The sequence below is a fragment of the Uranotaenia lowii genome, chromosome 2 (genome assembly GCF_029784155.1).
Source record: "Uranotaenia lowii strain MFRU-FL chromosome 2, ASM2978415v1, whole genome shotgun sequence".
NCBI lineage: Eukaryota > Metazoa > Arthropoda > Insecta > Diptera > Culicidae > Uranotaenia > Uranotaenia lowii.
Window position 1 is genome coordinate 217,425,019 of NC_073692.1, and position 14,413 is coordinate 217,439,431.

Consider the following 14,413-nt stretch of genomic DNA (forward strand, 5'->3'; position numbering starts at 1 on the left):
ATGTTTCATCAAAAATTCCTTTTCCACGTGAAAGATCATGACAAAGCTAGAATCATAAGCGTATGAGCATATTTTTGTTATGCACTTAAGGTTCCCCATTGATGAAATTAGCGGGTGATTTTTTAATTATGTAAGTAAATTTTTCAAACTTTTTTTTAGCTTGATAAATAAAAGAGGCATATGATGCGTATTTCAGTCAACAACATATAGGAATAATGCTCACGCAAAGCGACGACGATGACAGTTGGTTTGAGATTTTTATCTCAACACACATTAGAGATATGAAAAGTGGCCCACGTTTCCCCATGGCCCACGATACCCCACTCTCCCCTATATATATTTTTGAATGAAAACAAATGAAAACAAAAATTATTTTATTACAGTGAATCCCCAATTTTGTCACCCCCATGATGCATTTTAGAGTGACAAATGGGGGACAGTGACAAAATTGGGTAGTTTTTAAAAAGCACTCTTACTTAATAATTCTGTTGAACTTAATCAGAAAACATCATTACTGCGTCATTTCAAACAGTTTAGGCTGATTTTTTGTGTGCTATTAGTTGATAATTAATGCGTTAAGTCTCTTTTTCACCGGAATATCATCTCAGTGATTGAAATTCCAATGACCCAATAAAAAAACAATGTATAAGAATAAGTTTAAAAAATGTGTGTTCTAAACAACTTCCATTAGAAAAAGTCAAAACTGACAACTGGGGAAGCATTCCGTCTGCTTTTTTTTTCGAATGAAGCTGTACGGATATTAGACAACTTAGTTGATTGGGCTGATGCTTTAGATTTCTCCATCAAGGACGTCATCTTCTTGTGGCGTATTAGGGAAATTGCTTTGAAGGAAGCTCAAATGAGGCCCTCAGAGCCAAAGGGGTATACTAGAAAAAATTGTCGATTTAAAGTTTATAATGCCAGCCAATTTTTCATTTTCCAAACTTTGTTTGGAGATTTTTTCAGATTTTTAGAATTATGTACTGTTGTGTTTAACCTAAAACTGAGTTAGATGAACTAAGCTTTCATCGATTAAGAGAGCGAGAGCGAACGAAAACAGGGAACTTGAATACCCTATTTCAAATAAGGGAATAAGTTCTTGAACGTGGAACCGTATACTTAATCTTTTATTAAAACCATATTTCTTCATCCGACCTCCACCTGCTGGAATACATCATTTTAAATCATTTACATACCTATTTTTGCGTTCGAAAGAAAAATACAAATTTTCGAAAACATATAGAAATTGGAATAACACAACCACTTGAAAGCGTGTTTTCTCGAAATAAGCTATGACGCAATCGACTCCAAGCGTTCAAAAGTTTGCTGATCATATCGATGATTTGTTGTGTCGTTATATTCATTATTTTGATTGTATTTATCAACTTTATTATTGTTCAAATGTGAATAAAAACACTTGTACAAAATCGGAGATCTTTTCTTTGTATCATCTGTCTATAAGTCGCTTTAGATGTAATCATGTTGCATAACAATGTTATCAATTGACGCGATATTAAATGATCCCAAAAGAAGAAAGTTTGAATCTGAGTATTTTAACATTAAATAAAAAATAGTGACAAAATAAGGTCAAATTGTCACCTCTTTTGACCTTACTTTGTCACTATTTTTATATTAATCGGGGTTAGACAAAATCAGAGGGCGGACATAATCGGTGCGTGACAAATCGGGGATTCACTGTATATCATAATTGAAAATCAGTTATTCATTTATTTGCTCTGAATATTATAAAAAAAAAAATGATTGTGTGGCCCGCCAGCCTGTCTCATCTCCAAAATTTGGCCCACCTGTTGAAAATGTTGGCCACCCATGTTCTAGATATTGGAAGCTCGCCGAAGGGTCGTGCGAGCTTGAGCTCGTGAAATTTTAGATACATACATGTATAACATCCTCTGATTGGTTTCCAAAGAAATATTGAAAAAACACTTTTGTTTTAAACTTGTTTTTTTTTAATGATTCCACATTATTTTTGAGCTGACTGGACTTTATTAAGGCTGGAACAAATATAAATTTCTTCTTTTGTCAACCACCCCCCCCCCCCCTTCGAAATTTCCAAAATCCCGAAGGGATGAAAGATGGAAGTTAATTCACATTTTGTATTCTTGATTTTATTGAATTTTTTGATAAAAAAAAACTTGATTTATAGGTTTTATGCAATGATATAGTATGCAATTTGGTTGCATACAAGCTTTCGTGCAATTTATTCCAATTTATTTGTTTTTCGCATTATTTTTTATTGCTCCCCCCCCCCCCCCCTCGCGATGTTCCAACTCCGAGTAACAAAAGAAGAATTTGAAATTTGTTCCGGCCTAATGATTTTATTAATTTTACGGTGATTCCACTGATAAACTAAAAAATGATGAAAATGCAAATGGGACGGACTTGCCATGAGCGGCAGTGTAGTTGATATTTGTGAATTTATGATCATCAAAACGATAAAAAACATATTATTCATAGCAAAATTTCAATTTTATCGACGGTCTTAGACCTAATTTATGCATTTCAAAACATAATTTTCTACGAATTTCCATGGTTAGCTTAAAACGATGATTTCAAGAAGTTTTTACCACAAGTTGTATAAAATTGTTTTAGTTATTATTGTTTTACTGTAACATTAATGCCTTTTTAATGTTCTATTAAATAATAATGAAGAACTACAGGGTACAATAGATTTTTTTTCAAGATAAAAAAAAACTTGAAAAAAATGTATGGGGGGTTTAATTTAGTGGAAATGAACCGGAAAATGATCTTCTTACTGCCCATGTAAAAATTAGCGTCACTGTATTTTTTTCCATTAGTCATTCTACGAAATAAACCATGTTTTATTTACTCACCCAACTACAGTTATTCATTATGCAAGGAAAACTATGATCACTCCTACAGACGGTTTTCATGCTTTTAACTTTAATTTTTATCGAGTTTCGCAGAACTTTTCTCGACGATGCAAAACGTCATACAAACCAACTCACCCAAATGTTTCTTGCGTCCTTTTGCATGAAATAAAAACTGAAAAAAAATTCAATCTATGTTTTACTCCTTTTTTCCTCAGGTTATTGTGAATGCAGCTAACATCGCCAAATATGAATGCCAAAACTATTTCCAAAACAGTCGATGGAACTGCTCAGTCAAACGTGAACAGGAAATTTTCTACGGAAATTTCGATGAAAAAGGTAAGCTTTTAAACAAATTAAAGTTTACGTTGTTCTTATGAACTTTTTTTTTTAATTTGCAAACAGGAAATCGCGAAACAGCCTATCTCAGTGCAATAAACTCGGCCTCGCTAGCGTGGACCATAACACGATACTGCACCAAGGGGGAACTGACAACGTGCACCTGCGATCACATCCAGCGAAAAAAGCACAGCAAGTGGACCTGGGGCGGTTGTTCCGAGGACGTCAACTACGGCATCAAACAGGCCCGGCAGTTTGTGGACCAGCAGGAGGATCGACAAGCTAGCTTCGGGTTGATGAATCTGCACAACAATGAGGCCGCTCGAAGAGTAAGTAAGTTTTTTTGATTTCTTTTATTTTTTGTTAATTTATTTTAGTCCACTTCCGCAGCATAAAATTCGTTTTAATAAACTATATATTTTTTTTGTTTAGACACTTCGGGCCAAGATGCAGAAAGTCTGCAAATGCCATGGGATGTCCGGATCTTGCACCACTCGAGTTTGTTGGCGCCGGTTGCCTCCGATGAAGGCTATGGCTGACACTCTTGGAACGATGTTTGATGCGGCTGCTCTAGTCAAGGTAAATTCGATAACTTTTTCGTTTGAAAGAATGGGTGAAAGTTGTGTCAAACATCTCCTAACTTTGTGTATTTTCAATATTTTTTTCCAACACAGCCAGTCGAAAATAAAGGAGTTATCAAAAAACTCAAAAGAAAGGACTCTCAATACAAGAAAGTCAACAAGTCGGACCTGGTCTACATTGCCGAATCTCCCGATTATTGCGAGGAAAATGACAGGTAAGAATTTGCTACTTTGCTATGTTAGAATATTTAAAGTCTGAACATCTTTCATTCCTAGTAGGTACTTAACATTATCTGATTTTTTTTCGCTAGATACAATTCGATACATTCGACAATAATTATCAATTAATCAAATTTAATCTGATCGCTTATTGAATTTCAGCTGCTTCTCCATGCCCATTACATGGAGTTGTTGTCGAATTAATGCTACTAACCATGCGTTTTGCAAAGATTTTTCGTCTGTTTCTTGTTTAGTACACTATGCTTCAATAGTGGGAGGTCTATTCGCGCTAATGCGCTCCAAGGCAATACTCATTAACGAGACCACTTTCAGCAAAACCTCTCATCCTTACGACTCGACGCCTGAACTCTCCTCTAACGACTTGAGAACCGACATCTCCTCGCAATGACTCGAGATTCCCACACAAACCTCTCCTCTTCGCGACTTGAGGCCTGATCTCTCTTCTAACGACTCGAGATCCGACCCCTCTTCGCATCGACTCGAGGTTTACCTCTCCTCTGCACGATTCAAGGCCCGATCTCTCCTCTAACGACTTGAAATCTGACCTCTCCTCGTAATGACTCGAGGTGACCACTTGTACCCCTCCTCTTGTTGATAAGGGGCCAGATCCCTCCTCTTACGACTCGAGACCCGACTCCTTATCATAAAAACTCGGGGTTGACCACACAAACCTCTCCGCCTGAAGGTTTGAGGCCTGACCTCTCCTCTAACGACTCGAGGCCCGACCTCTTGTCTTCAGGGTTCGAGGTTTGCCACCTTGCCCGTCGTGTGCCTGATCGAGAGCAGCTTATCCTAGCAGCTTATCTTATCACCGCAGCTTCTGTCGTTGAGAACCGCCCTACTCGGATACTCCCCGAAGGTGGAGCATCCCACGGCATTCGCTACGCAGAAGGTGTTGCCTTATCTTTGTAGCTTCAAACCGTGGGGTCGGACGCACTCTACTCTACAGCCCCCCGTCGATGGGGTCAGTCTTCTCCGGCCGTTGTCCGGTCTTATTTATCCCCCTTGGCTGGCAATCCTAGGATTTTTGGCCCGCGGATTTCTCTGCCCGTTGTGTGCCAGATCGAGAGCAGCTTGTCCTGGACTCGCGCCTGTCACGGCACACGTTCGGGACTTTGAACGCTACGACTCGGATGTTTCCCGACGGTGACGACATCCTACTCCGACTCGAGAGGCTCGCCCGGCATCGAGAGCCTTTCTACCCATGGGTATCCCCCGACGGTGGATCAACCTCTTCCCTCGAGGTCCGCTACGAGGAAGGTAAAGTCTTATCCCCGCTGTTTCCCCCTTAGGAAGCGGCACTACTCGGATAACCCCTGACATTGGGGTATCCTACACACGTTCGCGGCGTACCCCTGACCTCCGCTACGCAGAAGATGATGCCTTAACTTTGTAGCTTCGATCAAAGGATCGGACGCACACTACTCAGATGCTCCCCGTCGATGGAGTCTTCCTACACCGTTCGCGGACTGCTGTTGGTTCCAGCTCCTCTGCAGTGCAGTCATGATCCGGGTGAACCCATCGCTGACCGCATGCCAAGTGTTGGAATCCGCTCACATCCTCTGTATAACGTTATCTGCTGTCGTGTCGGGCCCACAGGCGGCAAATATGGAAGTACGTACCGCCGCAAACCTCGGACAGACAAACAGCACATGCTCGGGTGTTTCCTCTTCGTCACCACAATCTGGGCAATGTGGCGAAGCCGCATGTCAAGACCGGTAGTGGTACTTCATGAAGCATCCATGACCAGACAGGAATTGCGTCATATAGAAGTCCACTTCACCGTGCCTTCTTCCGATCCAGCTCCCGATGTGCGGGATCAGACGATGGGTCCACCTCTCGTTGAGCTGTCCCACAGCTGCTGCCAGTTGGACATCGAGTCCTCATTGGCTAGATCTCGTACATTGGGCGTGTCCTTGTTGTCGTAGCAATAGACATCCTCCTCAAGCAAAACCGAGATGGGCATGACACCCGCCACTACACAGGCGGCTTCAGACGACATGGTCCGGTATCCGCTGATAACCCGCAGGTTCATCAACCGCTGAACGCTGCTAAGTCACTGCAGGTTACAGTTTCTTTCCAGGGCCTGCCTCCAGGCCGCTGCTCCGTACCGCAAGATCGATGTGGTCAAACTTGCCAGGATCCTCCTTTTGCTACTTCGGATGGCCGAGGAGTTCGACATCATCCGTGTGAGTGCGGCCGTGGCCATTGCCGCTCTCTTGCACACGTAATCGACATTGCTCGTAAAGCTGAGCCTGTCATCTATCTGCTATCATCACCCCTAGGTAGTTGATTGCGCGTTTGGACACGATATTGCACGCTTGCACGGTCCAACGGCAATGGTACCTGTTTGGGGTAAGATCAGGTGGGTGATTAGCACCATCTCGGTTTTGTGGTGGGCTAGACGCAGGCATTCAAATCCTATGAGCTCGGCTCCCGATGGGAGGCTCGTTCGTAGGAGTTCGTCGTAAGCGATGTTCCACAGGACCGGGCCGAGTATTGACCCCTGTGGAACACCCACCGAAACCTCTTGTGTTCGCAAACTCTCGCTGGTCATATACTGCAGTTGGCGATTGTGGGAGTAACTTTCCACAAGCCTATACAGATATGCCGGGATCCTCATTCGGATGAGCGACGACGCAATCGCTGTCCAACTGACACTGTTGAAGGCGTTCTTCACATCCAGAGTGACCACCGCGCAAAAGCGGAGTCTTCTCCTCTTGGTTAGCCTGGCTCTGTCCGCTACCTCTATGACCGAGCGGATGGCATCTACAGTAGAGTGTCCTACCCGGGATTTCCCGGTCGGGAATTCCCGGGAATTAGAAAAATTCAGGAATTCCCGAATCCCGGGAAACGCTTAAAAAATCCCGAGAATTCCCGAAGCCAGTAAAATGTGTTAAATTAATACAAATTAATACAAATTAATTAATACAAATTAATACAGATTTAGCAAGGAAAATAATAGTTCTATCACTGACTATACTGACTGTGCAATCGATTTGGTTTGTTGGATAATTTTTCCAACAGTATGCAATATCGATTCCAGAGTGCGCATCGATCGATTCGAAGAAATGTTATCCCAGTTAGAAAGTACCAACCAACTTAAAAAGAAATAGGCAATTTCTACGATAAAACCAGGATAAACAGGTACATTTTTCCTACACGGCATTTTTTGTCAAATTTTGCCGGTTCGCAATACCGACACCACCTACCGTCGGTATTGCGAACCTATGAATTTGACAAGAAAAATTAGCTAGTCAAATTTTTGTTCTAAGTGTCATGTCAGTGTGATCAGTGGTTCTATCTTGATGGCTTAATCTTAAAAATATTTTTTTTTCTTGAATTTGGTTTACATTGAATTTGATGAAAAAATGTTTTTCCAAATGAAAAATTAGTGTAAAAGTGAAAAAAGACGAAGAATCTATAAAGCCTAAAAATTCGAATAATGAAACGCTACGAAAAGTATATTAATGTCCTATTTTGCAAAGCTCATCATTTAGAACTTTCGTTTCAGTAGCAAAACATCAGCAAAAAAATGACATATTGTGAAACAAATGGATAGTTATCTGAAAATTTACAATATTTGATGAATAACCTGAAGTCTAGCTAACTAACTTCTATGGATAGTGAGAAATCTTTCTCAATTATATTTTAATAATTTTTGCAGCTAGAATCAGACCAGTTTGTCGGTTAAAGTACTTTGTTTTGGTTTGCTGATTGAATTTTTGAGACATTAAAAAAGTTTGAAATGTTTTGCAAGACTAGGTACTACCTTAAATTAAAAAATACCATATTGATTAGAACTTGTACGGCGTAGAGGGTTGAGATCTTCATGTTGAAATCTTCATTTTCATTTTTTCCCGGGATCCCGGGAATTCCCGGGAAAAGAATGGTCAGATTTCCCGATTCCCGGGAACGCTAAAATGGCCGGGAAATGGACACTCTAATCTACAGTGCTGCGACCTCGACGGAAACCAAACTGTTTCTCCGAGAGTCTGCCCTCGCTTTCAGTGTATCTCTGAAGTCGGTTCTGAATCACTTTCTCCAGGACCTTACCCGCTGTATCCAATAGACAGATCGGCCGATACGCCGATGGGTCTCCTGGACGCTTACCCGGTTTTGGCAGAAGGACGAGTTTCTGCCGTTTCCACGTGTCAGGGAACACCCATTCCTTCACGTATCGTTGCAACGATGCAAGAACATATCGGGGAACTCCCTGATCGCGGCCTTCACTGCGACGTTTGGAATGCCGTTCGGTCCGGGGGCCTTCCTCGGTTGGAGAAACTTGGCGATCTCGCGAAGTTCTTCCACCGCTATCCGCTCTTCGGCGCTGGTGTCCCAGTCATACGGGACTGTTGGCCAGCGGGTAACATCGTGCTGTGGGAAAAGCTCATAGATGATGACTCTCAGTTTATCGGGGCACGTTTCAGGTGGTGCACCCCCACTTTTAGTTCTGCCCATGACTATTCGATAGGCATCACCCCATGGACAGTCGTTGGCGTCACGGCATAACTGCTTGAAACGTGCCCTCTCACTTGCGTTGATGGCCCTGCGGAGGGCCGATCTCGCGCTTGTGAAGAGTGGCCTACGCTCCATTCTCTCTTCTTGGGTTCTTGCGTTCTGCATTCTGTGCTTTGCCCTATGGCAATCCGCACGCAGACCCACAATTTCCTCTGTCCACCAGTAGACGGGCGGCCTAGTGGTTTTACGCTTGGCCCTTCTCGTCATCTCAGCATCGCAAGCGCGAGCTAGAACCCTCGTCAGTTCTTCCGCTGACAGGTTGTCCAGGTTCCTCTCCCAGTGCAACACTTCGGCAAAGACGTTCTGGTCGAACTGTGTTGTCTTCCAGAGGCGTTCCCCTGTCCAAGACTCACGTCTACCTGTCCGCTACGATGGATAGGGTAGTCGAGTTGCTCACAGGCCGAAGCCCCGTTATTATCGCGGGGGATTTCAATCCCAAGAATGGGATAATTCCCTTACGAACGCCAGAGGACAGAGTCTACTTGAAACACTTGCAAGGCTGAATGTGGACCTGGCTACCATAGAGAAGGACGTGAATCCATTATAGATATCACATTTGCTAGTCCCAGATGGACAAGTAATTGGAGGGTGAACGAGGACTACACTCATAGCGACCACTTTGCGATCCGTTACCGTGTGGGTAAAAGTGCACAGTAAGTCAGAGGAGAGGTAATGACAGGTGAACGACGCTGGAGGACAAAACAATTTGACCGGAATGTGTTTGTCGAGGTTTTGAAATGGGATCATTACCTGTCAAACTTGTCAACGGAAAACCTGACGAAAGTACTCACACGTGCTTGTGACACAGCAATGACGAGGAGAGCTAATCGTAAAAAACCACATCCACCAGTTTATTGGTGGACTGAGGAAATCGCAAATTTGCGTGCCAGCTGCCTTCGCGCTAGGCGAAACATGCAGAGAGCACGAGCTCAAACGGAGAGAGACGAGCATAGGCCGCTTTTCAAAAATGCGAAAAGCAATTAAAGAGGGTAAAAAAGAATGTTTGAGGAAATTTTTTCTTGATGACCGACATTGGGATGATGTCTACAGGATAGTCATGGCAAAAAACAAAAGGGGCAGCGCACCACTTGAAATATGCCCCAACAAACTGAGGGAAATAACGAGATAGCTGTTTCCTCAACATAATATCAAAATCTGGCCATCCCGTACGACTGGGATATGAGCGAGGAGGAGCTAATATCGTTGGAAGAACTGCACGATATCGCAAAATCCCTTCAGCTGGAAAAGGCTCCCGGTCCAGATGGTATCCCGAACATTGCAGTTAAGGTCGCAATTATGGAATTCCCCGAAATGTTCCGATCGTCACTGCAAATTTTTATTGAGGAAAGGATGTTTCCAGAGGTTTGGAAACGACAGAAGTACCGCTGAAGTACCGCAAGGGTCGATACTGGGCCCGATTCTGTGGAATATCACGTATGATGAGGTGCTGACATTGAGCCTGCCAGAGGGAGTGAAGTTCGTTGGTTTCGCGGACGACGTCGTGCTACTAGCGAAGTGTTACTCAACAGAAATCGTCCAGCTAAGAACTTCAGAGGCTGTAGAAGCGGTAGAGAGCTCCAAAAGTTTGCAGTTTGCTCACCACAAAACCGGGATGGTCCTGATATCAAACCTGATTTCACCGCAAACAGGCAGGATTACAGTTGGATCATGCACTATTGAATCAAAGCGCGAGCTTAAATATTTGGGTGTGATGATTGACGACCGCCTCAGCTTTAAAAACCACGTTGAGTATGTGTGCAAAAAGGCGACAACAGCAACGGCCTCACTTACAAGGATAATGGCGAACAACTCGGAGATCCGAAGTAGTCAGCGCAGGATAAGTTCGAGTGTGGTTTCGTCAATCCTTCGGTATGCAGGGGCAGCCTCGAAATCTGGTCTTAACATCCAGCAGAAATTGAACAATGTACAAAGGCGAATGAATTTGTGGGTCATCAGTGCATACCGCACCGTTTCGTCGGAAGCTGTATGCGTTGTGGCGGGAGTCATTCCATGCCCATCTCGATTTTGTTGGTGGAGGACTCCTATTGCTACGAAAATAGAGACACGCAAAACGTGAGAACACGAGCAAGAGATAGCTCCATGACCAACTGGCAGCAGCTGTGGGACAACTCAGAAAGAGGAAGGTGGACCCATCGTTTGATCCCGAATATCAAGGAGTGGATGGAGAGAAAGCATGGCGAAGTGGATTTCTACATGCCGCAATTCCTGACTAGTCATGGATGTTTCATGAAGTATCACCACAGGTTCGGACATGTGGCCTCGCCTGCAGAAGATATGTGATGACATCAACACATGGCAGGCAGTTAGCGATGGGCTCGCCCGGATAATGACTGCTCTGCAAAGCAGTTGGAGACTGACGCAAATTGCGATCGACGTAAGTTAGACCCTCTTCCGAAGTATTGCCTTAGGGCAGGTACCGGTTTGGAAAATTATCTGAGGCCTCAGGCGGATGAGTATATAACGAGTCGACCCATTGGTTCCATGGACCCAGATGAATCCTGGGCAGACACGGCACTCGACGTGCCTTGGGACCGATTCGTAAAATTCCTTCTTCGAATTTACCACCTGGGTAACAAAAAAAGAGGTTCCTTATTCACTAATCACTAATCGTACTTCCATAGCCAGAACTCATGTCTGAGTCCCAAAGAATAATAATCGTATATTATTATTCTTCTTGTCTTTGTTCATGTTTTTGATCATTTTTACATAAAAACATCTAAATGATCAAAAACATAAAATGGTTCGGCCTACCATGGAGCAGAGAACGCAGAGACATCTGGAACACAGGAACAGGAAGAAACGTGGACCACCAGTACCATACGTTTCAAAGGGGATCGTTGGAAGCATGCTAAGAAAAATGCTCCGTGATGAAAATATCATGCTTAATGTAAAGTATTTTCACTAATCACTAGAGCCTTTCTTCATCGGCTGGAAAATGATTTCTTTGGTACACAGAAATCACAAAACTTAAGACTAAAAATCTTTTTAAAAATTTGATATATTTGATGAAAGATTTAAAAAAATACTTGGAACTGCGTTGAACTGTTTTGGATTTCAGTGTACAATCATTTCTGGTCTTAGACCAAGGATAAAGCGCCTTTACTCGCTCTTAAAAATAAAAATAAAAGAAACGGAAACATTAATAGAACATTTAATATTTATTTTCTTCAAATCATTAACCCTTCCACAAGAATTTGATAAGGAGATTACTTCGAAACCTCTCTGCAAATGATGAACTTTCAATTTTTAAAAGAAGGGTATTGTATTCAGTTAACTTATCAAACATGTAAATCTCGTATGATTCAGAAAAAAACATTATGAAATACAAACATTTAAAAATCATGAACTAGTACTTAAGTGAGAAAAACATAAAGGGGAAAGATTGGAATTGGCTCACCGGGTTTTCGGCTCTCGTTGATAATCACTATCATCAATAGTGATGATACTGCGATGATATATTCGAAAAAATATGAAAAATTTACCCCTTTCCCGTTCCAGAAAACACGTTTTCTCACAATTTTTGGCCCTAAAAACAGTTAACCAATTTAAATCCTAATCGCAGTAATCCGCGGTATGCAACAGAACAACTTCAAGATGTTTGTTTAATGGAAACTAAATCACAAATAATTCCCGCTTTCATGTCCCTTTTAAAATTAATTTTTCAGCTTCTCTTAAAATATAATTTGCTCAACACGCACTTTCATTCTAAATTTCCAAATTTCCTTCTTTGGACAGTGTCATTGAATAAATATTCCTCTGATAACCTCAACTGAAAACGAAAATCCCACAACCTATTCATTTTTCCACGGTCTCGTCCTGCAGTTTGAAAAATACTTTTGAATGCGCTATTTAATCACTTCCAACCAAAACTAAGACGACACATCCACGTGTCATCTTGTTATTAACTTCTGTTGAAATTTTCAAACATATTTCACTATTTAAAACAATTTAACGAACACGATTTTTACGGACGAGGAAAAACGCGTGCGCTGCCATTAAGTCAACGCCTACCTCTCCCCAAAAAAAGATGTTTCTTATTCATATATAAAAACGATTTTTCGAGCTGAACGACTTCAACGTCGAAATAAATAAACTTAGCTTAGTAAAATAAATAACCCCCAAATTTTCAATCCTTTTATCCTCTATTTCCCAGCCTTGGCATCTTCGGCACCCGGGGTCGATTCTGCAACCGGACATCGTACGGCATCGAGGGCTGCCGGTTGCTGTGCTGCGGCCGCGGCTACCAAACACGAATCCGAACCGTGGACGAGAAGTGCAACTGCAAGTTCGTCTGGTGCTGTTCGGTCAAATGTGACACCTGCACCGTACGCAAGGACGAGTACATTTGCAACTGAACCGGTGTTTGATTGGATTGGTTCTTTCTCCTTCTTCTCTAAATTGTATTCTTCTTTTGAATGGAACGTCGTCGTCACGTCACACACGTTGGATATCGATTTGATCAGTGTATATTAAAGTTTTATGGGGAACGTTTTAAAGGAAAAATTTGACCGCACAAACCGCCATTTTTGCACCCACATAAACAACATACACACATACCCAAACTCAACGAAAACATTTCCGTCTTCGAGTTATTTTGTATATTTTTGAGAAATATTTAATGGACTTAGAAAGTAAGGTAACCCAATTGTCAAGTGAAAATAAAAGCGGAAAATAATTTTAACCGATCCATGTGAAAAAAGAGATAAAATTTGATAGTGCGAACACAAGTATTTATTTTGTAACTTTATGGTGTCCGGTTCAATGAAAAAGATTGCGTTTCTTTGAAGACTAAAAAGTTTAGATTCATTTTTGTCAATCCTGATTTCAATTCTTGTTTATTGACGAACTTTTAGCTTAAATAAAATTTAAAATAAGATTCAAACAGGTCCAAATACTTTTAACATTCAGTGTCAAAATATCGTAAAATAAAAATTAAATAAATACAAATCCAAATTTCATATCTTGAACTGGACCCGAAAAGTTGTAACTCTCATTTCATCATCATCCCGATTAAACACGAAAAACGAACAAATCGTAACAAATTCAGTATTTCGAAGAAGCAATTTATTACACAGTAAGAATAAAATATGTGCATTCTGTGATTTTTCTTTGTTTTTGTAGTGTTTATTTTATTATACTTATACATACATCTAGTGCAAGTTAAGTAGTAAGGCATTTCGATGTAAGAAGTAAATGTTAAGCTTAATAATAAGACACAAAGCTCATACAAGCGACATCAAATAAACCAATAGACAAAATGAGAACTCGAACACATCAAGTTTCAGTAGACGAATTGGCACGTGGTAAAAAAATCAATGCTGCCAAATGCCATAGGAGCCAAACACTTAAATACGATCGTATAACAATGAACAATTAATCAAACTGCATCCCAAAGTAGCACACTCAAATGTAACTGTCACACACCCACACATGTATAAAACAAATGAGATGTACGTCGTGCAAAAGTAAACAATTTAAAAAAAAAACAATAAAAATATGATGGTAATTTTTTCACATAATAGTAGCATTTACGTACTAAACACTTTCAAAAGCCAATTAAAAAAAAAAACAAACAAAAAACAAAATCTAAATGAATCTGCATGCGCTCGTCTGTATTTCGATGGCACCAACCCGAAAATAAATGAAGAGAAAATGTGAACACTCGAACGAGTAATTTCCTGCTTTTCTTTGAGAAGGGGGTTCGTTTCTTTTGCATGCGACCAGCTCACGGGTGACAAATGGACCAATCAATTGTAAACAGCATTCGTACTCCATACGTTTGGGTGGGGAAGGTGAAATGCGCGAGTGCCATAAATCACCCGTCTCAGGGTATTGGTGATTTCAATGATGCGTTAAAATGTT

General features: G+C 41.4%; 1 protein-coding gene across 4 annotated transcripts in view; it reads left to right on the forward strand.

The window, feature by feature from the left end:
* LOC129746733 (protein Wnt-1-like) overlaps nt 1-14,210 on the forward strand; it is a 91,748-nt gene extending 77,538 nt beyond the window's left edge. For all 4 annotated transcript variants that reach the window (XM_055740590.1, XM_055740589.1, XM_055740592.1 and 1 more), the window contains exons 4-8: nt 3,068-3,188; nt 3,255-3,517; nt 3,621-3,767; nt 3,863-3,984; nt 12,705-14,210. In XM_055740590.1, the coding sequence (XP_055596565.1) occupies nt 3,068-3,188; nt 3,255-3,517; nt 3,621-3,767; nt 3,863-3,984; nt 12,705-12,906 (855 nt within the window). In that variant the 3' untranslated portion in view covers nt 12,907-14,210. The remainder of the gene's footprint in view (nt 1-3,067; nt 3,189-3,254; nt 3,518-3,620; nt 3,768-3,862; nt 3,985-12,704) is intronic.
* Nucleotides 14,211-14,413: the final 203 nt, after the last annotated feature.